At 45.9% G+C, this 23,445-nt stretch overlaps 1 protein-coding gene across 1 annotated transcript in view; it reads right to left on the bottom strand.

Moving 5' to 3' along the window:
• Window positions 1-23,445, bottom strand: part of LOC310900007 (uncharacterized protein) — a 163,368-nt gene that overhangs the window by 35,891 nt on the left and 104,032 nt on the right. The window contains exons 6-9 of the mRNA XM_083837205.1: window positions 22,836-22,929; window positions 11,900-15,288; window positions 8,804-8,970; window positions 656-737 (exon numbers count right to left, since the gene is read on the bottom strand). Of these exons, the coding sequence (XP_083693331.1) occupies window positions 15,281-15,288; window positions 22,836-22,929 (102 nt within the window). The 3' untranslated portion in view covers window positions 656-737; window positions 8,804-8,970; window positions 11,900-15,280. The remainder of the gene's footprint in view (window positions 1-655; window positions 738-8,803; window positions 8,971-11,899; window positions 15,289-22,835; window positions 22,930-23,445) is intronic.

Genomic DNA, 23,445 nt, shown 5'->3' with positions numbered 1-23,445 from the left:
AGGTTTAAAAACCAGTTATTTCCCACAAAATCTCACAGCCTAAGCAATACTTCCTTACCAAATAAAACTACAGTCCACAGAAGTCTTGTTCTACCTCGGGTGCCCTGAGGAAGCCCTGAGCCTGTCTGATTTTCAGGTCCCTTTCCTGCGTTGCCCACATGCCTCTGAGGCACGGGGAAAAGGGGCCGAGACTCACCGCGATCTGCAGCACCAAGGAGATGGGTGCTGTCCTTGGGATGTAACAAAACCCCAAGGGCTTCAACAGAGGTTTGGGGACTGATTCGAGGTGAATTAAATAAAAATCTTCCTGCTGGTTCCGGTGGCTTGTGGATCAGAGGCCTACGGGCCTACCCCAGTGCCTCAGCTAACAGCAGGGCCAAGGAGAGATCCCAGAACTCCCAGCCCCCATTAATGCCTGCAAAACTTAAAGATTTGCAGAGTTTACTTGCAAAGCCTTTTAGAAGCAGAGACGAGTAAACAAGAGTGAAAAGTTAAACAAAGGAAATACATTTATGCTTGTACTGTTTTCAAGTTTATGCAAACAATCCATTTCTAAAGCTGTCACTGACACTCCTGGCACGTTCTCATTCCCCAGCTCAGAGTCATGTTGGAAACTGAAATCACAGGCATTTCTGAGATGCTTTGGGCAAAATACCTCCCTCAGCTCCACCAGCCGAAAATCAGTGAGTCCACTACAGCCATGGAGCCGTGGCAACGTCCTTGTGCACGGACTGACTCTGGAAGAAGAGAGAGAAGAGTGTGAACTTCCCTGCCCACAGTGGCCATGGAGGAAGTTGGTTTAGAGTTAGTCAAATGAATTATGAAGATCAGTTGAAGCAGTAACAGCAGGAAATCGTCAGGCAGAGCAGGAATTAGAAAATACTACTTTCTAGCTGGTCAGGCAGTAAGTGGATCTGCCATCAGCATAACCTTTTAGTGATGAGTTGAGCAGAGGAAGGAGACGAGGACAGCCTGCTCTCCACTGGCAGAACCCACCGAGCTCCACGCAGGAAGGGAAGACATGTGCTACCGTGAGAGTCAGTGCAGGGTGTTAATTTCTCTGGTAGCTGCTCGGAGGCATTTTCCTGCTCACGTTAATTCACCTCTGGATGCTGGATTCTGCGAACGGCACAGCAGACAGTGCAGGGGGTGCGGAGTGCTGGGGGTCCCGTTTGGAAAGATAGGGGTGTCCCCACAGCAATCCAGAGTGCTGCAGGAGAGCTTTACTTCTGCCCTTTAACGGCAGGGATGGTGGTGAGTGGGGTGAGGAGCAGCCAGGGCTGGAGTCCTTCCAGCCTCCCCAGGCAGCCTTACAGGGGAAAGAAGGAGCAGTCCCTCGGCCAGTGTTCACAGCAAAAATAAAGGGTCACTTTCTGCACAGGCCGCCAGGGGTAGAGGCCGCTGAGGTCAACAAAGCCACAATTTCCCAAACTACGTCTCCAAACGTGGTATGAGTTTAATTCAAAGTGAAAGCATGCGCGTTTATGACGGGCAAACAACACAAGCGTCACTTCAGCTAGAAGACAGCACAGTTGCCATTCAGACATCTCTTCACCCTTTTTCCTCTCCTCCATTCAGCCGCACGAGCCAGCGTGTTTAACAGCTGATCCATCTGGAGGAGAGCCTACAAAGTTAATTTCTAGCTTTGAGATGGTTACTGGTAATTGTAGGTAATTTCAAATATAATTGCAATCGAGTTGAAAAAGCTCTGTTTGCAATGTTTATGCTCATCACTCTAATTTAAGACCTAGAATGCTGGATACACTGCTCTTCAATACACACCCATTTTTCATCTTCCTGATTTCACCACCAGTGATTATAAAAACAGCCCCAGCAAACCACAGTCTGCAATGCACGACCAATGTTTGAAAAGTTGCATATAAAGTTTCAAGCAAAGCTGCTTGAAGGTTAACGACGGAACATGTTAATGATTATCAAATAGACAGGGAAAGCCGCAAAGCGCTTCGAACACCGAAACGCAAGAGCCCCTCCGAATAAATGGTGGCTAACCTTGTTTAGCATAATGCTTCTCTTCAAAGAAGTGGAACTGTTGCATGTCGCAAATATGTCCACATGTCGTTTTAATACAGGAATAATTACCCATGGCATGTTTGTTAGTGGAAAAAAGCAAAGGTCTCCTATTACTTACACATAATAAAACCTGCATTGTTTACCACGAATGAGTTATATGAGACTGGTAATAAATAAGTGTTGTAACAAACTTTGGTGCCCAGGCCTACAGACTGAGCTTAGTATCTGCAGTTTGGTAGCACCTAGAGGCCCCCAGTAAGGTCTGTGATGCTGGGCCTGCTGCAGAGTAAGAAATTGCCTCTGTTATGAAACACGTCAAAGATGGTACAGGCAGAATAAAAAGATTTAAACCCCTGAGCAGGGTGACTCAAAACATGCAAGCCATTTCCAAAAAGCACGGCAGAGAGGGACGCGCTGCAGGTGGCCTTTCTGCTCCCTCCACAACATGCCCCACGTGGGATGAAAGCAGGCAGGGGACAGAGCAAAACCAAAGAGCGAGATTTCAGCGCCGCGTGGATGCTACCAAAGAGGCAAATATGCAAAGCTGCTCAGATCTGCAACTGCTCACAGGCTTGAGGCTCTAACGTGACCATTTTAAAAGCTAGACTACACCCTTGAAATTAAAATCAACGGCTGCGTGCTGGCTTTATACACTTAAAATATCTGGTTCTTAAAAAATACACTTGGTTTTCTATAGTTGACAAAACTGCTTTGTAGTTTTAAGCTTTTTAGTGGCTAAAGTTGTATCTGCCAAATCTATGCATGTATCAGAGTATCTCTGTCTGCATCTATATCCATAGCTAATCTCTGTGAAAATGTGACTGCTTAAAAAAAAATAAAGAAAAAGAAAAAAAGAACTTTAGCTTGCTATGTTCTTGACTCAAAAAACCAAGACAGTTAAAGGAACTATTTAAAGCTAGAGCTACTCAGGAAATAATTTGTTTTCCTATGAAAAATTTAGAGGAAAATGAAAAAAAAAATGTTTTTCCTCAACATTTTCCTGCTTTTTGTTTTAAAATGAAAAGTATCTTTTCTTAAACTGTTTTTGTTGGGTTTTGGCAGCCATTGAAACATTTGAGAAGTGTTGCAACAGAAAATTATCCCGCCAGCCCTACTGAGAGCATCAATTCTGCAAAGATTTGAGTACTTATTTTAATGCAACCCACAAAGGTAAGCCTCTTTGGAGAACTAGGACTGAAATGTTGTCCTTGAAACAAAGTATATGTAAAGTATCTGAAGCAAACTTTAAAAACCTGCTTTAGTAATGAAATGGCCTTATTTTAACTTCTCGGTAAGTTGCTTTAAATAGAGAAGGGCACAGCTGCAGAAGAACTGGTAGAGGCTGCACATGATTTGTAGCTCTGCACCACTTGACCCAAGGCAGATGTCGCTCCAGGCAACGTTAACTGTTCCTTCATTCACTCCCAAAAGTGCAAGCCAATTTTTCTCTTCATTTCTGTTTCTTCACTCGAAGAATAAGGACAATCTAAGACCTTGACCTTAGCCTCACTGGAAGTCCCAGTAACTTCTTATTGGGCGGAAAGGTTTACTAAAATTGAGGAACTTTAAGGAATAACAGAAGAATAAAACAAAGGAGAAAAATTCAAGGAAATTATTTTCATGGCAACCCTGCAAGTCAGCAAGGCTGCTCCAGACTTCTGCAGAAGAAGGCCCAGATGCTTGCTTCAAATGAGGTCCTGATCTCACAGGCATCAAACCCCCCACAGCTCACGCCCTTCCCCAGCTGCTTAGCATGATGTGTTAGACCCACAACCCCAACCAACAACCTGGTAAAGGTGGAAAAAGGAAAATCTGAACGATTTATGCTCAAGAGTCACGCTGGTGGCCACCAGGACTCAAGATTCATCAGCAGAAACTCCCTCACCACTTCCCTGTCACTGAGCTCCAGTTCCTCCTCCACAGCAGTCACGGGCCAGCAGGCAGCAACCACACAACAGGGCTAAAGCCTCCAGCTCCTGGCCACTGGTCCCACTCTGTTCCTTCCGCCTTGCAAAGCTTGTGCAGTGCTATCTGTGATTATAACATCATATAAGGCTTTACTGAGAGGGCAAAATAATAGAGGGGCCTCAGAAACATGATAATCAAAGGCAGCTGCATGCAAGACATTACACTCTAGCTCTAAGAATAACCATTAATTGTTTGCATGGGTCAAAAAAAAAACAGCTCCCATGAAAAATGAATATCAATTCATGCCTAACGAGAGGCTGATTAAACATAATAGAGAAATGAGAGTAAGGGAGAAAATTTTAGGACCTTGATTCTGACCACCTGGTGGAACCAAAACTGATGGTGAAACTGACTGAGACAATGAAGTCTGATCTTTAGGAGCTCAACCAGTGCAGTGTTTATTAATTCCTTCGTGTTATACAACACCTTCCTGTTATATAAGGGTGGCTGGAAAAGCCTACGGTGTTACTCAAGGGAAAGGGCCCGAGTCTTTCCCCAGGATTGCAGAGGACTTTGGAATGGGTTAGCAAGAAGAACTATGGAAAAGGGATTTTTCTTGCCAATTTTGTACATACTGAGCGTCCCAGAAAAATCCCTCTGAGAACACAGAGAGCAGTGCTTTGAAAGGAGTGTCTTCAGCTCACTGATTCATTTTCTCCCTTTGTATTGTGTTCTGTCTTTCCATCCAGGCTGAAGGCACTTCTGCAGACCCTGCAGGCCAAAGAATAACCTCCATCCCTCTACAGGGGTCTAAGAACGGCAGAGAAAAAACAGCCAGAGCTACCCCGCCACCTCAGTTCACGTCTTCACCATGGCTGGCACAGTGTTTAGCCCACAGTGATTAACTTGCAAACTTGTCAAGTCAAATCTGAAACTAACTTGCCATTACCTCCTAGCCTGCCAAGCACTCCTAAGTACAAAAGAAAGGCAGGAAGGATCAAAATCAGAAACATAAAGTGAACCTACTGTAAGGGGAACACCTTTTCTCCTTCTAAGCTGCAACAGCACACCAAAATGCAGGGCAAAATTATCCTGCCCCAGACACTGCTGCTACCTCTGCCAAAGGCTGGTACACCAGCAGATACAAGACTGTGCTCCTTGTTCTCCAGGTAGCAATTAGACCTGAAAGATGGCCACATCTTTTGTCCTTTATCATCACGGCATGGTCCAGATGGCAGCAGCTAAGGAATCCCAGTGTGCCCTGGCTTGCTTTGGTCGGAGGCGGCCGACGACACCACAAGACCACGAGATGGGAAACGGTCTCCTCTTTGTCTGGGCGTAAGTTAGGATCTGGTAGCCACATGCCTGGGAGGAAGACGGCAGGGACAATCAGAAACCACGCACCGTTTGAGTGAGATGTTACCGCTCCTCGGTGGAGACGGATGAAACCAGCCAGGGAACTTGTTCCTCTCGCGAAACCTCCCCATTTCAGTTCCGCCATCTGGTCGCTGAGAGAGGCAATGGGTAATGGATGGGTAATCCCCAAGGAGCACAAGCCAAGTTCCCAGACTTATTTTTCAAATGCTTTGCATTTCACTGTGCAAGTTGGAACACCAGAAAAAAGACCTTTCTTGGTAGCTGTTCTTCTATTCCTGGAACTTGGCAAAGAGACACTCAGTGATGCTGGAGATGCTCTAGTGTTCCAGAGGCTAATAGGCAACACAAAATATTTGGAAAAATGCAGCAAATGCAGGGCCAAGGAAAAATATTTCTGGTGACAAAAATCAACCCTAACCTTTGTAAAATGCATGTCAACAACAGCATTGTTTATTATTACCAACTATAGCCCGGTTGTTACTTTTGAACTAAGAACTGGTCCTGATTCATATTCCATCTATGCCGTTCTGCATCGCAAGCCTCCATCCTTTTCCCTGCTGTTCCACTTAGGAAATTTCACTCTAGTATTTAACAACTAATCCACTGTATTTCGGATCCTCTTTTCATCCTGAATCACATGGAAAAAAATAAAACCTTAACCTGAAAAACTTGTGGTCAGGCTTTGCAGTTTATGATTTACCAGAACTATGCAGTGCATTGCATAAATAACCTCGAATTATAGATTTGACTTTAGCTGATCCCTGCACCTATTAATCCAGATATTTGTATTTGCTCTGTACTCTGAATCACTTGACACAAGCTACTGTTTCTGATTCGGTAACTAAAGCTATATAAATAGAAGGCTGTTCCCTAAATTCATACAATTCGATTCTTTCTCTGAAGTCGCATTAGTACCTGTATTGGCAAGAATTTCATTTCTGGGCACAGCCTTGTAAGAATTCATTCATTTAAAAGACCGAAAAGGAAAAGGGAAGTAATTCGTGGCTAATCAAATTCTAGACCTTTATTTGAACAAAAGCTTTCTGTCCCTAGGAACCATACTTAAAATGACATTTAAAAAAGTCCACATTTTAGGTTTCAAAATCAAGCACGGCAAATGAAGGGAAGCGGATATCTCGCTACAGCTCCCTTGTGCTTATGTCTCATGATGTGCTCCTTAACTACAGCATCATTTCAGACCATTTTTGCATTCAAACAGGGTGAACAGCGCTGAATGAATGAGCAGCTATTCAGTATTTCACTCCCCCCTCGCTACATGTTACGTCTCTCTATCCCTTCTTTTGCAACCTAAACCCAGCTGAAGGCAGGGTTAATAATCTCTCTCTAGGTTTTTCTAAAGACCATTTCAGTGTACACGAGCACTTGCCCAATATTAATTGATTACTCTTCACTCTGCAAAATGGGAAAGTGGTACACTTGTCATTGTATAGGCAAGGAGCTGAGGCATAGAAGAGAGGCCAAAAGTGCCCATTGATTTTCAGAGCCTGATTCGATATGCCCTGGCCATGATTATCCATGGTACTTAGTGTTATACGCTACGTTACACGTTCAGCATACCACTCCTGTCGAATAAAGTGGCTGCTGGTGGCCCTCTGTAATTCCGCATTATCAGATTTGTAGGATCGTAACTCAGGGGAGGTGATCAGCACACGAACAGTGGCCCCAGGACGTGTCCAGCTAAGGGACGGCCCCACCTAGGAACTGCCCCATTTTCCCAGGCAGCATTACAACGCCTAAGGGTTGGGACCATCCAGTCCCTCCTTCATCACACAGCTCCCTGCTGAAGCACCAGCAGGGAGGAGTCTCACAGGCAATAACCACACCGATGGAACAGGAATTGTTCAGATGCATTTCTCTCAGTTACAAAGCAGGGCAGTGGTCCAAGGGCATGACAGCACGTGGAGATACAAATAAAGGTCTCTATCCCGGTGCACATGCACAAGGGGTCACAGAGAGCTGTTTTGTGCTGATATTTCTTTCTCAGTCTGGAGAGTTGATAAAAGGAAAGGTTTGGTCTGGCCCTTCGGATTTGCAGTAAGACATCCTCATTGTCGTATTTTGTCATCCTCACTGCAATTTTTTTCCTCATTTTGTCATTGTCATCCTCATTGCAAATATTGTTCTAGCTGAGTTTTTAAAAAAATGGGGATGAAGATTTCCCTCCTTCCTCCCTCCCCAGTAACCTGTTCCAGTGCTGCATTTCTCTTCTAGAAAGAAGTTTTCCTCATGTCCAGCTCTAACCTCCCATGCTGCAATTTGTGTCCACTGCCCTTTTATACCACCTGCCAGCACCAGAAGAGTTTGCTCCCACCATCTTTGCAGCTGCCCCTCAAGCAGACATACTAAATGTCCTCTTAGCCTCCTTTTTGTGTGGCTGCAGCCCTGAAAGACGCAGGGTGCCTTCTCCTGGCCCAGCCCAGAAGGCCCTGCTTGCCCCAGGGGCCAGCCCAAGCACCTGCACCACCACCCCCGGGCTCCCATCGCAGCTGCGAGCTGGAGTTTCCCCTCCCTGCAGGCAGCGGAGGGAGGGAGGTTTGTCAGTCTCTCATCGGTCTGACATGGACTGGGGACACGGCCAGAGCCAGCATCACCAGGGACCAAAGGAAAATGCACATCGGTGATTTCTTTGAGAGCAGAAAGGGCAGATGTAGACTCTGAGGTGTAACTTAAATGCATTTTAGTTCTGCGGGATCTTTCAGACTCCAGCACACAGGCAGAGCGATGGAGAGGCACCGAGACCACGAACAGGCAGAGACACCACCCTCTTAACCACTGAAGAACCAAAAAGGACCAAAAAAGCTGCTTTCTCCAGGTACCACCACATTCTGGGAAGCATAACAAGAGGCACTCAGGCAGGGAGGGAGTTTAGCCCAGGTACAATAAGGGAAGAGGCTGGGCTGCGTGGCAGTTAACCTCTGACAGACAGTCTGTAATATACCTGACAGAGAAAACAAACCAGGTGGTGCTCAGAAAATACAGAGGCGCAGCGGGGGGGACTGGGAGGGGAGGAGGGGGGCGAGGGAAAACATGAGCAGGGGAGAAGGGAGAGGGCAGGAGTCGTTAACCCCTGCTAGCAAGTATAAAGTATTTTACTCCCCATCTCATTCATTAGGCCGCGTCAGCTCCGGGAGGACTGCATCCATTCCCGCACATAAATCTAGCGAGTTTCTCTTTTAAAAAGGCCAGACACTGTCTGTGCCATGGCAGGCCGGCTGTCTGCCCCACGGGCCACAAAAGCTCAGTTTTCTAAGGTGAGGGCAGCACCGTCCTAGGGGCTCTCGGAGCCCTCTGCTCCATGCTGCATCTCCTGCGCTGCCCAGGAAAGTCGCGTGTCCGCAGGGGACAGCACGGTCCCCTCCCTCCAGCTGGAGATGCCAGCCCACAGGCAGGCTCCTGGCTCCTGCTGCCACCCAGCAGAGACCTCAGGGAGGGAAAGTTTTCCACAAGCTATAAGCAAAGCGCTCACTTGTAGGAGCTGGGGAGCATTGCAGAGCACCTTTTGGTCGACTGGTTTCATCGATCATCCAGCCTCAGGGCTCCAGCGTGGTCTTCTGAGGCATCTGCTCATAGGAGATACGACGCAGGACGAAACGGAGCTCTGATCCTCTCTGCAGAGCCACGTCCTTGACAACCCTAAGGAACAAATCACATTTATAACCCATGTTTAAAGCAGGGTACGATGCCGAGAGAAAGAGCTTTTGCTGAATGGCTTGCATCTGCTGCTGGTCTGGAGCTAATAAAGTTATCTCTGGGCTTCCAGCTCGAGGGGCTCATAACCATGGACACAGGCCCCCATCCTGTCCCATTTTTAAAACTTGCTCAAATCAAAGCTTTGGAAAACGTAGGGAACAGTTCTGTCCTCAAACTCTAATCTGAATTTAGATTGAAAAGCTAAGGATTCCAATAAAAGAACTGGGGCACAAAATCCAGCTGTTTTTACTACATCTGTCTATGGCTAAACAGCATTGTTTTTCTTTGTGAGAACTTAGTAACATCGGGGAAGTTGGACGGCCTTCCTCATGCTGAGGTATTACAGGGCATCTCGTATACCTTGGCATTGTGTGGTTTTCCAGGACATCATTTTGACACTTCACAAATCAGACTTTATGGGCATTCTTGTGTCATTGCAAAGCAAACACAAAAATCACAAGTTGCATGCAGCCAGGTAGGCTGCACAGAAGATCACCAGCGAGCAGAACGTTTTAAAACGTACGAACCATAAAGCATTTGTGGTGGTTTACGATGGCAACATTTCTTTTAGGGCCTGATCCAGTCCTCTTTGAAGTCAACCGGAGTCTTTCCATTGCCGTCGGAGGGTGTGGGATTTGTCTCACAGCAACTTATACCAATGAGAACAATATTTTGCTCTGAAGTCATTACTTTCTGCCGTGGCTGTTTTGAAAACAGTCCGTACCTGGCAATACAGCCTCAAGGTACTGACAGTCCCCGTGTTTTCGTTATTTAAAAACGAGACCTGGTAACGGGCTCAGCTGTTTAGGAAAGGTAATATTTTTCTTAAGCACGCCTCCTATAAAATGAATTAGCAAAATCTTCCTCGAACTGCAAGTAAAACATAAGGGCACAGCTGCCCTGGGGGAGTACAAGGGCTCCCAATGTAAACTCCACTGATATCATCGCCATCAGAAGGTCATAAAATTGATTGATTATAAATACAGCCCTCATTTGTTTACAGCTTGCATTTTTGGGTCCTGGGTAATTAGCACATTAGCAATCTCTCAAAGTGAGCGCTTACAGGTGCCGCTCCGAGATAGCCAAAGTCAAAAAACTGCCCAAGAGGAACCCGATTTTTCTTAAACACAGATGCATTAAGGTGGAGGGGAGCAATGTCAGTTCTGTAAGCGTTTAGCTACTTGATCACACCTACCCAGGAGCCAAGGGCGGACGAGGGCATTAAAATGACCTGTTAATTTCCTTCAGCAGTAAGGCAGCACCCAAAAAATGAGAGACATGTCAGCAATGTGAGGGAGATCTCCTCTTTGCGGAGCCTGCGGCTGCGCCAGTCTTTTCAGATTCTTTTCCCTCCACGCAGGCCAACAAAGGAAGATAAAGATCGCCCTATTTGTGGTAACTGGTACTTAGTTCCTTTTAGTTACACACAAAATAAACTCTCTTTTCGGTCTCCAAAGGTTTCGGCCTGCAGACACAGCACTACGGAGCTGTAAGGCAGCCACCTTCCCTTCAGCCCGTCCTGGCTCCAAGTTCACGACTACTCCGCGCGCAGGACATTAAACTTTAAAGTCACGTTTTATTTGTACAGCTGGATGCACCAGGTTTTTGCATATTGTCTAATTAGCCAGCTAAACCACTTCTGAAAGGGTTTTAATGCTTTACCCCCAGTGAGATCTCCGTAGTGAGTGTGTGCTGAAATGCTAATGGGGACGAAGGATTCCTTTTTGTAGGAATTTGCAGTATTTTGGACACATCTCGTGGGCCAAACCTCCAGCTACTATGGCTTTGTTGGAGTTGGGCTATTCCCCGTAACAGATGCGGAAGGACTCCTGACATGTAACAGGATAATGGAGAAGCTGTTCACTAACCTCGTTTTAAGGTGGTTTAAAACCCCGCAGTCAACTTCCAGATTTTTGTTACCTTCCCCAAAAGTGTGTTAGAAATGCCTCCTACAGTTAGACTGAGATTCCCCAGCCCGCCAGCTATTAAAGTATGCAGTGTGTGCCCTGGCATTTAGACAATTTTACAGATCAATTCTTTCAAAACACTTCTGCTGGCATTACTTGCTGCAGAAGTAATTTGGAAATCTCATACCAGCATTTTTTTCATCCATGAAACATGAATGGCAAGCGAGCAATAAGGTCAGTCATTGGCATACCCTGAGAAGCAGCTAGTGTCTGTTCATTAGAAAAGAGATCTTGCTTTACATTTTGGTGGGCATTTATTTTAACAGTGTTCCTGAACTAAAACATCTTGGAGAACTCTTTTCTTCCGTGTTTGTATAAGCTATAGGGAAAAGCAACTCGAGAATGGCCTCTAAACATTACAACACTGGTAATGAATAATGCTAATAACCCTTAATTATGTGCCTTATTTAATTCCTCTTTCCAAGTGCCATGAATATAACATGCTAAATGATAGCAAATTAGCTCCAAAAATATTAATAGAAAGTTGCTTAGTGTGGAAGGATGGCTTTTGCCATTCTGACAGGAGGGGAACTTTGCCATTAAGATTCTTCTCCAGCCCAGCTGAAGCCACAGGTCACCGTGGGTCCACCTCTTAGACCCTCACACCTCGACACACCCAGAGACCCATTTTCAATGTAAGGCAATCCGCTTTATTATTGCTTTACTCCTCAGGCTTGTTTCATTTAGATGAGTTAATCTTCCTTATACATTTGCTTGACCTAGCACTACCTCTGTAGCATCAGCGTATACAGCAGCTAACTCCTGAGCTTGGCTCACTTCAAACCTGCTTGGAGTTCAAGGAGGCATAAATCCCATATAATCATTACCCAAAGACAAATATGAATGTTAAAAATCACTAAAATTCTTCACCACCATACCATGATGAACACTGCAACAATGCTCACTTGGACTGAAGAATTTACTGTTTCGCAGTGTTCCCTCTTTGGGCGCGATGCCTCCTTATACAACTGCCTCATGACCGAACGAGAGAGGACAGGATCAAGCAACTGATTCTGTTTCAAACCTTGGAAATTGCTGGGATTTCTACACTCACGCCAGTTGCACTGCTAAGCCAATAAACACAACTTCAGTGGAAAATCTGATGTGTTTGATCAGATGGTGTTCCTGTAGCCGTGATGATCCAGCAACATGAGCACAGCAATTTTTCTAGCTGGAGAACCAACTCCAATCCTTGTCGCACCAACTGATACAAAGGAGAGCAAAAAATTGACAAGAGGAAGAGATTTGTTCCTAAATCCATTCCCTCTGCTGCATCACCCATGCTAACCTTACCCCTCCTTACAAGTTTTCCTTCACATTTGATCTTTGCTAGCACTAAGGGAAAGAGGAGATAAGAGATGAAAAAACTTATCTTTGCAAAAAACAGACCGTATCTGCAATTTATCCCAGGAATCTCTCTGGCTATCCTGAAATGTTTTGCTACCATTCCCCCTCATTTGTTTTTTTCACACTGCTGTCCTGCTGCACTTTTGAGGCTGGATGATCACTTAATGTAAATTGTCACCTCCTCACTGAAGTCAATGAGTTGAGTTGGTTTATAGCAGTTAAGGATCTAGTTCCTGACAGCTAGACTTTGGCAAAGAAAGGGCTGAACTGTGTTTCGCAAACAAGCAATCCAGTGAACTTCATTCTTTTTCTCTGTTCATGAACCAACATTGGTTTGGTAAGAGATATTTGTTATTCAAGTACTTGTTGGACAGCCTGGATCAACAACGGCTCATTCCAGAAACAGTTCATTTCAATTTCTTGCTGCTCATGGGGTGAGAACTGTCACCTAAATCAGATGGAGCTGATTCTAATCTTTGAGGGGATGAGTAAGCCTTTTAAAAATAGGAGAACAAAGGCAGATGAAGAACAAATACTCTTGTTCACATGTAAATAAAAGTACACATACAAAGGACAACCATTTCCCAAACTAGCATGCAAATAAAAATCTGTCCAGGCATACACAGACAGTTACCCAGGACCCCAACAGGCTCAGTCTGGCAAGTCCAGCTGCAATAAAAAGTATCTAGGGTTGAAGGAATTGTTAAAACCACTCTGATTCAACCTCTGTCCCAACGGCAGTGGGATTCCAACCTCCGGTTCCTGGTCTTACCCCACTCAGCTGTGGTTGAGTTAGAGGTAGAATGCAGCAATGTTTCATTATTCAGTGTTGATATTTAATTTCTGATGTTCAGAAATGGTCAGCTTGAGGTTCCCACCTACCAGTTCATGTTATTTCTTCTGCTGCTGGGTTAAAAATCCCCGCTGATGCCTTTTTGTGATGGACAGACGAATTAAGTTCACTCTTTATAATCACTTTCAGTGATTACAATGACCATCTTGCGATACTTGGCAAGCATCTATTTCTAAACCTTGGATAATTGAGAAAATTATCAAATAAACATGAAAAAAACATCAAGTAAAGGTCATGCTTCTTCTGATCTTCTTAGGGAGCATCAGGATGAAAATAATGTCCCCAAACTGTACAGCACTGTGTGCAGAGGGTTCTTACGTTTTTTCAGGTATATGGGCACAGGCAGAAAAACAAGGGATTTTACAAAGCTCTGCCCCATTAACTGCCTTCTTAAAATGGCACTTCACATCCTGCAACCTCATTTACTGCTCTGTATTGCTTCTATACTTACACCACTCTCAGGACAGTCTCTTTGGCTTGAGTATCTGAACGGCGAGCCAAACCAAACTGCTTTCAGAACATTTTATGAAAATGTTAATACTGCTTTGTTACATTACCAGGCAGATGTGAAGTCCTTTCCACTTGAATTTCGACATCATGGTGTTGATGTTGCAGCGCATATGGCCACATGCAGCCTTATGGTCCTCCTCATAAGACTGCATCGTTAGAACGATGTTATTGCAAACAAGAGTCTCTACATGCCATCACTGCAACTCTCACCTCATCAAGAGCCAAACGAAGGAACAGGGAAAAATTCTAAAAGAAGAAACTAAAAGTGAGCTGGAATTAATTTCACTGAAATAAATATTTTTGTTAAATCAGCTGTACAAGCTAAGCTGTTACTACATCACCCAGGAATGAAGATACACTTCTCCAAGCTGCAGATCATTTCTGTGGATTCTTCTGAACTGACCATGACACTACATCTTCGCCATACTTTCTCGTTGAAGGCAAGGTGTAACATAAAGAACTTATCTTATAGCCTGGGCAAGATATAAAAGCTCCTGAGCACTAGATTAACCCAAAAGTTGAAATCAAAGTTTCAGAAACGGCTTTTCAGACACAAAAACTACATTTTATCTCCAGATTGCCACAGGAGTTGAGTTCCACGACGGGCACCTCCCTGAAGCTACCAGGAATCCACAAGACTAAGACACCTTGCACTAGTACGCCTGCTCATACCTATTTCTAGCACTGGAGGGTCTGTCCTGCACAGATTCAAAGAGCTCCTGGAGAGCATTCACGTGGAACGGCAGCGGTGTGTAACAGGCAGATTTTAGGAAGCCATCTGGGAATTCCCCACTGTGCCCCTCAACCACGAGGGTTACCCTGTCTTGGCTTAATTTAGCCAGCTGTGTTCTCTGGAGAGGACATCCTTCTAAATATATTAGTGACTCACCCCCAGTCATAACTTACCATTGTAGAGAAAATTTGTTGTTTATGTCTAGGGAAGCCAAAAAAATTTTGCCAAGTGCTTCCTTTGGTAACATCTTATACATTTGAATGTCACAGCTGCTGCCAAGCCACGGCCCTAATGGCTCCATAATGATGTACAGCTAGCTGAGCACATCCAAATCACAAGTGTGCCCTTGAACTGTCCGAAGGAGCTGCTGCCTCACTGTCCCTTCTGCAGCCAAACCAGCCTCTGCAGTCCTTTCCCCCGTGGGTCCCCCAGCTGATGCCATGCTGCCATACACAACACGATGCGATGAAGACATTCCTGCATGTGGCAGGACCAAGCTCTTCTGAGAAGAAAAATCGGGAAAACCTTGAGGCTACGGCAATTATAATTCCCAAACATGTTTTGTTCCTACGCTGTTTTTTTAATACAACTGAAAATAGTTTACAGCTTCAAGACAAAGAGGAAAGCAATTATATTCTGGACGTACATTACCACTGCCTCGCAGGAGAATTAAATAAACAGTATCTGCCACACACTGCCGTGGAAGTGAGAGCCCCCAGTCCTGCTCGTGGGGAGGCAAACATCGCTGGGGGCTGCTCCCTCCTCTCCCAGGGAGGCCGTTGCATGGGACGTGGTCACAGGATGCTGTGGTGCTCAGCACGTGCGAGCTGTGGCCGTGTGGAGCTACTCACCTGTGTGGAAACAGAAGCAAAAAAAAAGAGCATCATTTTTCAAAATCGTGAAGAGGAACAGACTTTTAATTGATCCCCACCGGTACAGATTTCTAGCGAGCCTGGCATTGTGGAATGCTGTCACCAGTGCTAATTGCCAGGATAATTCACTTTCTTTCTGAATTGTGCACATTTATATTTCTCTGTGTCTGAACACCTGCCCTAGCATATGGGAAGAGGCGGTGGCATTGGTTTGCACTTCAGCATTGCCACCGTAAGCCGTCTTGAAAATCTCAAAGTGATTGAGAACCTTACCCCAACCGGGTAAGGTTCCCAAGGCAGAGTAAACAAAGCTTTGTTCCCCAGCTTGCCCACCAGATCACTCAGCAGCAGCAGCCAGGCTCTCCACACCCCTGCCCCGGGCCGGCTGTGTGCAGCCCTGGGCCACCAGCCCCAGCCAGCTGAGCCTGCAGGGCTGCAGCCCCCAGGCAGAAGGCAGCCGGCCCTGCTCCTTGTGCCTTTGGGACCGGGGCAGCCGGGACCCTACAGCGAGAAGGGGATCAGGAGACCAAGCTCGTGGCAGCTCCGTTCACACCGCCTTCTGGGAGCGCTGCTTCTCGGCCAGGAGAAAATCACACGTGGAGCATTTGGACCGAGATGTTTTCCAGGTGGTGTTGTCCACGCAGGTAGAAAAACAGTCCTAGAAAACTTGAGGTTAAAACAGATCTAATTATATCTCCCAGGAATGCCTTCTATGACTCCAACCCTCCCCAGAAAGCTCTCTGATGGTACGAAATCGTACATGAGAAACTGTTTCTTGGAAAACCTTGTTTTGATAACTTTTAAAAGGCGAACGAAATTAGAGAAAAATAAGCACGGGCACAGGTTCCCAGACTTGTACACGCACCCTTCACAATTTGCTTTGACGTTAGGCTCAAGTTTCTCCGAAATAATCATCAATGCTTCGGGTTTCTATTTTTCATTGCCCGGTTTGGGGCCTGACTTTCAAAGAACAAAGAACTTCCTGAAAATCCGTTCCTGACATTACGGGCTAGCTGTTAATTAGGGACGCAGGTGCCTCCGCGAAGCATCTAATTTGAACATTTTCGCGGCCCCGCTCCGAGCTATTGACTTCCTCCTCGCTCATCAGCTGCGTAACGCACCGCTAACGCCGTAATCGCCCCGCAGTTAAAAGCAGCTTCCAAAATGAAAATAAAACTTCGGAAATGATTTTCTGGCAAGGGCAACGAAAGTAAGGCTGCTACCGATGCAGACAAGATTTATTTTATGTTTTTTGGTGGGCAAGATGAGCTCTGAAAGAGCGATTCCTATTAAAATCGCGTTGGCATGTAAGTGACATTTTGGCAAAACACCATGGAAACATTTGGTCACATCCTCTCAGCCCTTAATTTCTTCCTTAAATGTGCTTTTTAATATGTCACAGTTGTTAAATTTGTAACAATAATTCCCTTGAGACTAAACAACCGTGCTTGGTATGTGAAAAATGAACAATACATTTACATCAGTAAACCAAGGGGAAATTTTAAATAAACGTTTAATTGAGCACAAATAGTCTGAATGTTACTTTTATGAAATTTGACCGTTCTGTAGGCTGATTTTAGCAGCAGGATGTCCTAAATAAACTCAACTAAAACATATGCTGTCATACTCTTTTTCAGCTGTGACATAACTTCCCAGATTCGCCTCTCTTGATGGCTTTATTGCTGGTAGTCAAACACTGCCCTGCTGAAAGGCAACGAAGCACTTGAATTAATTGTGGAGCTTTCATTTTTTACAAAGACCAGCAAAACCCTCGAAACAGATCTTGGAGCGTAATGGCACTCTCAGCTTTTTGTGATGGAAGGGAAGAAGAGTCAAGATTTGTATACAAAAGGACTCATATAAATTCCTGCTAAATCTAGTCTGGAATTTGACTGCACAAACACTGGGTAAATCGATGCCCTCGGAGCAAGGGGCTGCTCCGGGCAGGCAGAACACAAAGCTGGTGTGTTCCCTGCTCTAACTGCCTTCACGTGTTCTGGCATCAAAGCTTCTGTCCTTGCTGCCCTAGCTTTGCATGTGTAGGACTAACGCTGCGTTATATAAATCTTCGGGAGAAGTAATTAACAACTTATTTTATTTGTTGTGCAAAGCGCTGAGGACATTTCTAGGCCCTGTGTAAATGCTAAGACTCCTGTTAACCTGTGTGCTTCTCGGCCAACATAAACAGCTTTCAGTATGTCTGCATCTCCCCCCAGGGCTCTGGGCTGGAGCCCTCCTCGTTTTAATGGGATTTCTCTTTTCCTAACAGAGCGCTCAGTGTGTGCGACGGTGGCAGCAGGACCAGTCGGAATAGGAACCGATCCATTTGCTTTTTCCTTTCAAAACAAAATCAACCCGGTTTGGATTCTGGTTTCTGGGGCAGACATCCCATAGTGCTTTTAGCCTTGAGCATTTACTCAGACCTCCTTTTGGCTCCAGCACGAGTGCAAACGGCAGTGCAATTTAGCAGATCCATCCGTGCACTGGGATTCAGAAGTCGGCTTTGCTGCTAACCATTGCCACCTGCTTTACCTCTCAGCGCTCCTGCTCCTCTCCCACTCTGTCTGCCTTGTCTATTTGAACTGCGAGCTTCGTAATGCAAATACCATCTTCCTGCAGCAGTCTTCAGTGCCCGGCACTGGAGCCTTGATGTCTTTTGGGACTATGCAACATAGAGAAAATAAGAACACAGAGACAATCCTTCCCTCTTGGCTTTATTAATAAACATGGGTATTTCAGCCGTGATGTATCAGCCCTGTGCTCTCCACTCTTGTTATCTCTAATTGGTTATCTGCTAAAGCTGTTCCCTTCTGGACACTGCAAACCTTCCCCATTGCTCTGAACTATTTACCAAGCCTACGTTCAGCGACTGTTCGTGCAGTTGCAAATTCAATCACTCCACACTTAAGAGAACGCACAGATGAGGACGGCCCATGCCTGAAGTCCTTGGAGTGCAGGCAGCAATGTGCAAGCCTTTTTTCTGTGCTCAACCTATTATTTTCTCCCCCAGGCTTAGGCATTCTCTATTATAGATAGTAGAAGTGGCAAAGAAGTCATGTATAGTGGGATGGGGTGTCCTTGGCTGCAGGTCTCGCTGCAGCCGGGAGAGGAAAGGGCACGGCTCTTTCCATCGCTGTCCCAAAGCCTGACTCCTGCAGCACAGCCCTGCGAAGCTGAGCTGGTCTGAGAGCCACCTGTGGCTTTTGTGCCAGCACTGGTGTCCTCTCAGCCAACTCACGTGAGTGCCCAGTTCCACACTAACCTCACTTCTCGCCTTATAACAGTCTCCCTCCCTCGGTCCTTGTACCCACTCTCGGTCTCCCTTGGCTTATCAGTCCCCATCTCTCTGCACGTCCTGTTCAGTTTCCTCACCCCGCTGCTTCAGACGTAATCCTGGAAGACCCCTCGCTCCCATCTTTTCTTTCCCCCGTCCTTTCCATTAGTTCTGGTCTTCTCCAAATTTCAGCCATGGATTCCTCCCTCTCCATTTGCTGGCGTTTGATAATTCCGGGGAGAAAAGCACAGGAGGAAGGAGCTCTGCACCATGCTCCATCTCCCTCCCCAGGCAGCCACCTCTGCGCTCTGGCTCTCATCGGCCCTCCAGCAAGCTCCACGTGCCGGGGCTGGCCCAGCTGCCCGTGCAGGCACATCTGGGGCAGGCAAACCCTGCAAGGATTTCAGCCTGATAATCACTGAGCACATACAGAGATTTTCAGTGTTGTGATTTGCCAAGCTCCAAGCAGATTTCTAATGGCACAGCAAAAATAAAACCTCTCTGGAAGTGAGAGAATTGTACTCAGTGACAAAGTGATGTAAGGGAAGCTTCCTGCGTGCCATTCTTCTGAATGAAATTCTTGTACCCGGTCACCAAAGGAGTACCTGCTGCTTCTGGGCAGATATTTATAAGGCACTTGATTTGTTAATTGCACTTCACCTGATAAGTTTCTGGAACAGCACCAAAAATAACTGTATTCTCTGCTCAGACATAGTTTGAAAGGTGTCATGTGATGATGGGGAGAAGGGAGAACATGCAGCCACGTAGCCTTCAAAGCTCACAGTCCTCATTAACCTACACTAAACAGCCAGGTCTTGCTAGCTGAACCTGGCAAAGTTATCAGAAATGTTTAATACCAGGGCTCACACAGGAACAAAGCCACTTAACGTCTGCCCACGTCACCTCTGCTTGTCGTGGATAGCATGAACGTGGTTTTGATCTTTCTGTGTTTGCGATAAAAGGCAGCGTGGCCTTAACCAAAGCAACACCTGGCATGGCCGGATGGACTCCCAAAACTGCAAAAATAAATGGCAGCTAACAGCCTTATCACCTAGCTTCCCCAGACAGAAAGACATCGGCACCTTCCCTCGCTGTACCTGTTCTCAAGAGCATGGATCACATCTCTAGAAACTAAAGCTTCGAGAGAAACCCCGCTGCAGCAGCCCAGCCCCTCAGCTATGCAGGTAGCAATTCCCCCAGGAGGCACTCACACAATGCTACTGCTCATTAGGGCTGGGTGGAACAGCAGAAATGGGAATACACATTTCCCTTCATTCATCAAATTGGAACGAGAATGAGAGTTCAGAAAAAAAACAAGCACTTGGCAAAGTCAGTGACTGGGGACAAATCAGGAGGAAGAGAGATTTTGATCATTAAAAGTGCAAAGAATGAAGGTTAAGAGAAATTGTTACATAAAGGGGATTCTTTAGTTACAGGAATGTTTGATCCAATTCACGGCTAAGGATGTGCACCCATTTAAAACGGAAAATCCTTTAGCTTTGGTATGAATTTATCTAGCCTGCCAGACAAATTGCTCATATCAAACTGTCATTTGGATGTTCAGCCATCGAAAACACAGTTAAAGCATGTCCCTTAATTAGAAACCCCGTGGAAATGAAAACAAGCCTCTCTGGCATCTAGCTACCCTGGATGGTAAGTCGGACTTATCATCTGGCACGGCCCCCTTCCTGTTTGCGTGGGTGGACCGAGGCAGACGCGGAATGCCGCTCCCCTTCCAGCAGCCCTGCAACCTCCCGTGCCCAGGGCTGGGCTCCCGCGAGCTCCTCGCTGCACACACGGGGCCCGTAGACGCAGCGAGCCGCTGGGATTAGAGGTCGGTGGGAGAGGCGTCTCCGGCCCAGTGGGGACCGAGGGGAGCTTAGCAGAGTATTTTCTGGATAAGTGCATTTCAATCTGTTTCGTTTCACTAGATAGGAGTGCCTTTGATCCGGATGCATTCATTTTCCAGAAAGCTGTCTTCGGTCATCTGCTAGGAAAGACAATATGGCTCAGTTGTTATCCTCTCCTGTTGGAAGGACTGGGAAATTTGGCAGTATCAGGCCTTCCAACTCTATCCTTTTTATTGCCGGCCTTGCATTATAAATGGTTTGTTCGTAGCCCCATGTCCCAGCAGCTTACTACTATAGAAGAATGCCAGGCTCATTAAAAATTAAAACAGGTCTCAAATCCTCAAAACAGTGAAGAAAATCTTAAAAGATGGATTCCAAAGGCTAAAAAGCAAAAGGGGCACTTCTAGCAGCAAGGACAGTTAACCATTGCAACAATTCACTATGGGATAGGCTAAGTTCTTTCTCCTTTGAAGTATTTAAGTCGAAGTGGCATGACATTTCCTCCTGTAGACAGGCTGACACACAGGCTTTTGAACTCTACCCAGGAACCACACAGTGAAATTCTCTGGCTTGTGTTTTGCTGATCAGATTAGAGAAGCACAACCGTGCCTCGGGACCTCAGACTGCCAGCCGATGGGAAGTGAACCCAAAGTACTCTGGTCTTGTTCCTGCGGTGACAAATCCACGAGCCTCCAACAATATACGCTGGCAATGGTGATACTGGATTTCTCTGATTTCTTTGAAAACCTGTTTTGTTACGGCCCCTGTTTACAGGAAGCCTGGGAGATCTCTCACTATGTAGGAAACAGATTCTCAGTTGTCAGCCACCATAGCCTAGGGGACTTGAACCAAACTACGCCAGCCCCTCACCAAAAGTGGATGGAGTTATCTCGCCCTCCTTCCAGCAAAGCTCCTGAAGTGGTTTCCAGACCCAAGCACATCTGCAAGAAAGCCCTCAGACTTCCCAGGCTTTACGTAGGTCACAGACCAGCTCCACAAAGACTTAATACGAAGGCTCCTATCCTACCAAAGGACCCGAGGAGACTGAAGAAGTGACATAATCTTCTCCCACACAGACTCCATGTAGGCGGGTTCAGAAGCATGAAGACAGAAGTGGAACAAGGGGAATCCACCCTGTGCCAATCTTTCTCTGGGAAAGATACTCATGCTGTGGGACTAGTTTAACAGATTTGGTGTGGTTCTGTTCCTTTTCCATTACTTTCCCCACCAAGAAGTTCCCTCTTGCTTGGCTAAACTTCCCAGGACTCAACACAGGCTGAAGAGAGATCGACTGCAAGAAGTAATAAAAATAAAAGTAGGGTATTAAACAGGACATTGCTGTAGACTAGTAATAGGAAGGGTGGAAAGGAATGGGCTCATGCATATTACAGTCCTATAAAAGAGAAAGAATTCTTAAATGAGTATTAAAGAGGGCTAACTCAGTTACAGCATGAGAAAACTAGTTTAATCACCTATTGTGCAGCTGTAGTTAATTTCATACAGATTTTACAGACATCCTAGCTATCGTGCAGTGCTCCACACAATCACTGAGGGTGACACTCCACTTTCATTGTGGGTGCTATTAATGATGCCATTACTTGGGCAAATCCTCCGTCAACCTCAGTTAGATGTTTCCTCAAGTCACACCTGATGAATGGACATGGAAGGAGGACGTATCTGCTTCCTGACTGCATGGAAGAGAAACACGTGGTGTGTGGGGATACATAAACACACATACACTGATTTTCCACCCAGGCGACCTCAGTCGGATCAGCTCCAACCATCTTTGCAACAAACCTTTAACGTCTCTCTGGTGAGGGGTGTCTCCTTGGGAAAGTCATGGAAGAGTCATCAACTTGTGAGAGGCCTTGGCTGGGAACATACACTGTTTTCTACAGATTAGGTCTGAAAATATGCTACTAACATCTGATTCATCTCCATATACATGACCGAGTGATCAGAAAACTGATTACTTCTGATGGCCCTCTGAAAATCTAACTGCTAACTGGATGAGCAAATAAGCACCTGGCAGCCAGATCAGATGATCACTTTTCAATCAGCTCAGTTGCTGATGCTCATCAGACACCTAAAAGACTAGTGACAAGCTAACTGGTAAATTTTCCTTAACGAGTTAACTACTTGTTAAACCACTTGTAGTCAAACAACTTCACCAAGTCCTCTCTTAAATCCTAAGCAAGCTGATCTGTTTTCACAATGCTTGTAAATTTCCAGGAGTCACATGAAGTGTGTGTTAGAGCATGTCACTGTATGCAGGACATGAAGGCAAGCCCCAAAAGGACAGAAGTCATATTTAGCATGACTTGCTCAAAAGACTATTTCCACTTGCCAACAGCTCTCTCCCTCAGAAATAAAACCTCAGATAACCCACATCCCCAGATCACCTGTAGTAGGCTCATCAGCGCTGAGTGTACAGAAGAAACAGTACGCAAAGCTTCCAGCAGGTCCTCTTGGGATAACACGGATTCCCCGCAGCTCCTGCCTCAAGGGAGAAGAGGGAGTGGATCAGAGCTTCTCCTGGGGCTGCAGAGACCGCAGGCTCAGAGGGGAATAACCTCATGCTCTGGCTCAAGCAACCTTAGCTCGTCTGCAGACCCTGAAAGGGAGGGAAGAGTTAATTTGCACCCTCCCCAGTGAATCCACACTTGTCTGCCCACAGACATTACCCACAGCTGGAGATAACCTACACAAATAAACTGTAGGCTGCACATTTGCAAATACCACCATTTCTGCTTAGTTTGGAACTGAACATCAAGGTTTCTTCCATTACGAATGCTACTGGGATGCAGTCATTGTTTTCTGCTACCACGGGGCAACACGTTAATTAATATATAAAGAAATAACGAGCTATCAGAGCCTCGTACAGGCTAAGCACTGCAGTGACTCCTGCGACTTACCCTGGCTTTAACGCCTCAGGAGAGCATGAGCACTTCGGCGTATCACAGCACCTGCTGTCCCCAGACCTCAGCGCGTGCTACCAAAGGAAGACCAGCC

Source organism: Anser anser (assembly GCF_964211835.1).
Source record: "Anser anser genome assembly, chromosome: 5".
Taxonomy (NCBI): Eukaryota; Metazoa; Chordata; class Aves; order Anseriformes; family Anatidae; genus Anser; species Anser anser.
The sequence above is the reverse complement of the archived record's forward strand: the minus strand, read 5'-3'. Positions and strand labels throughout refer to the sequence as shown.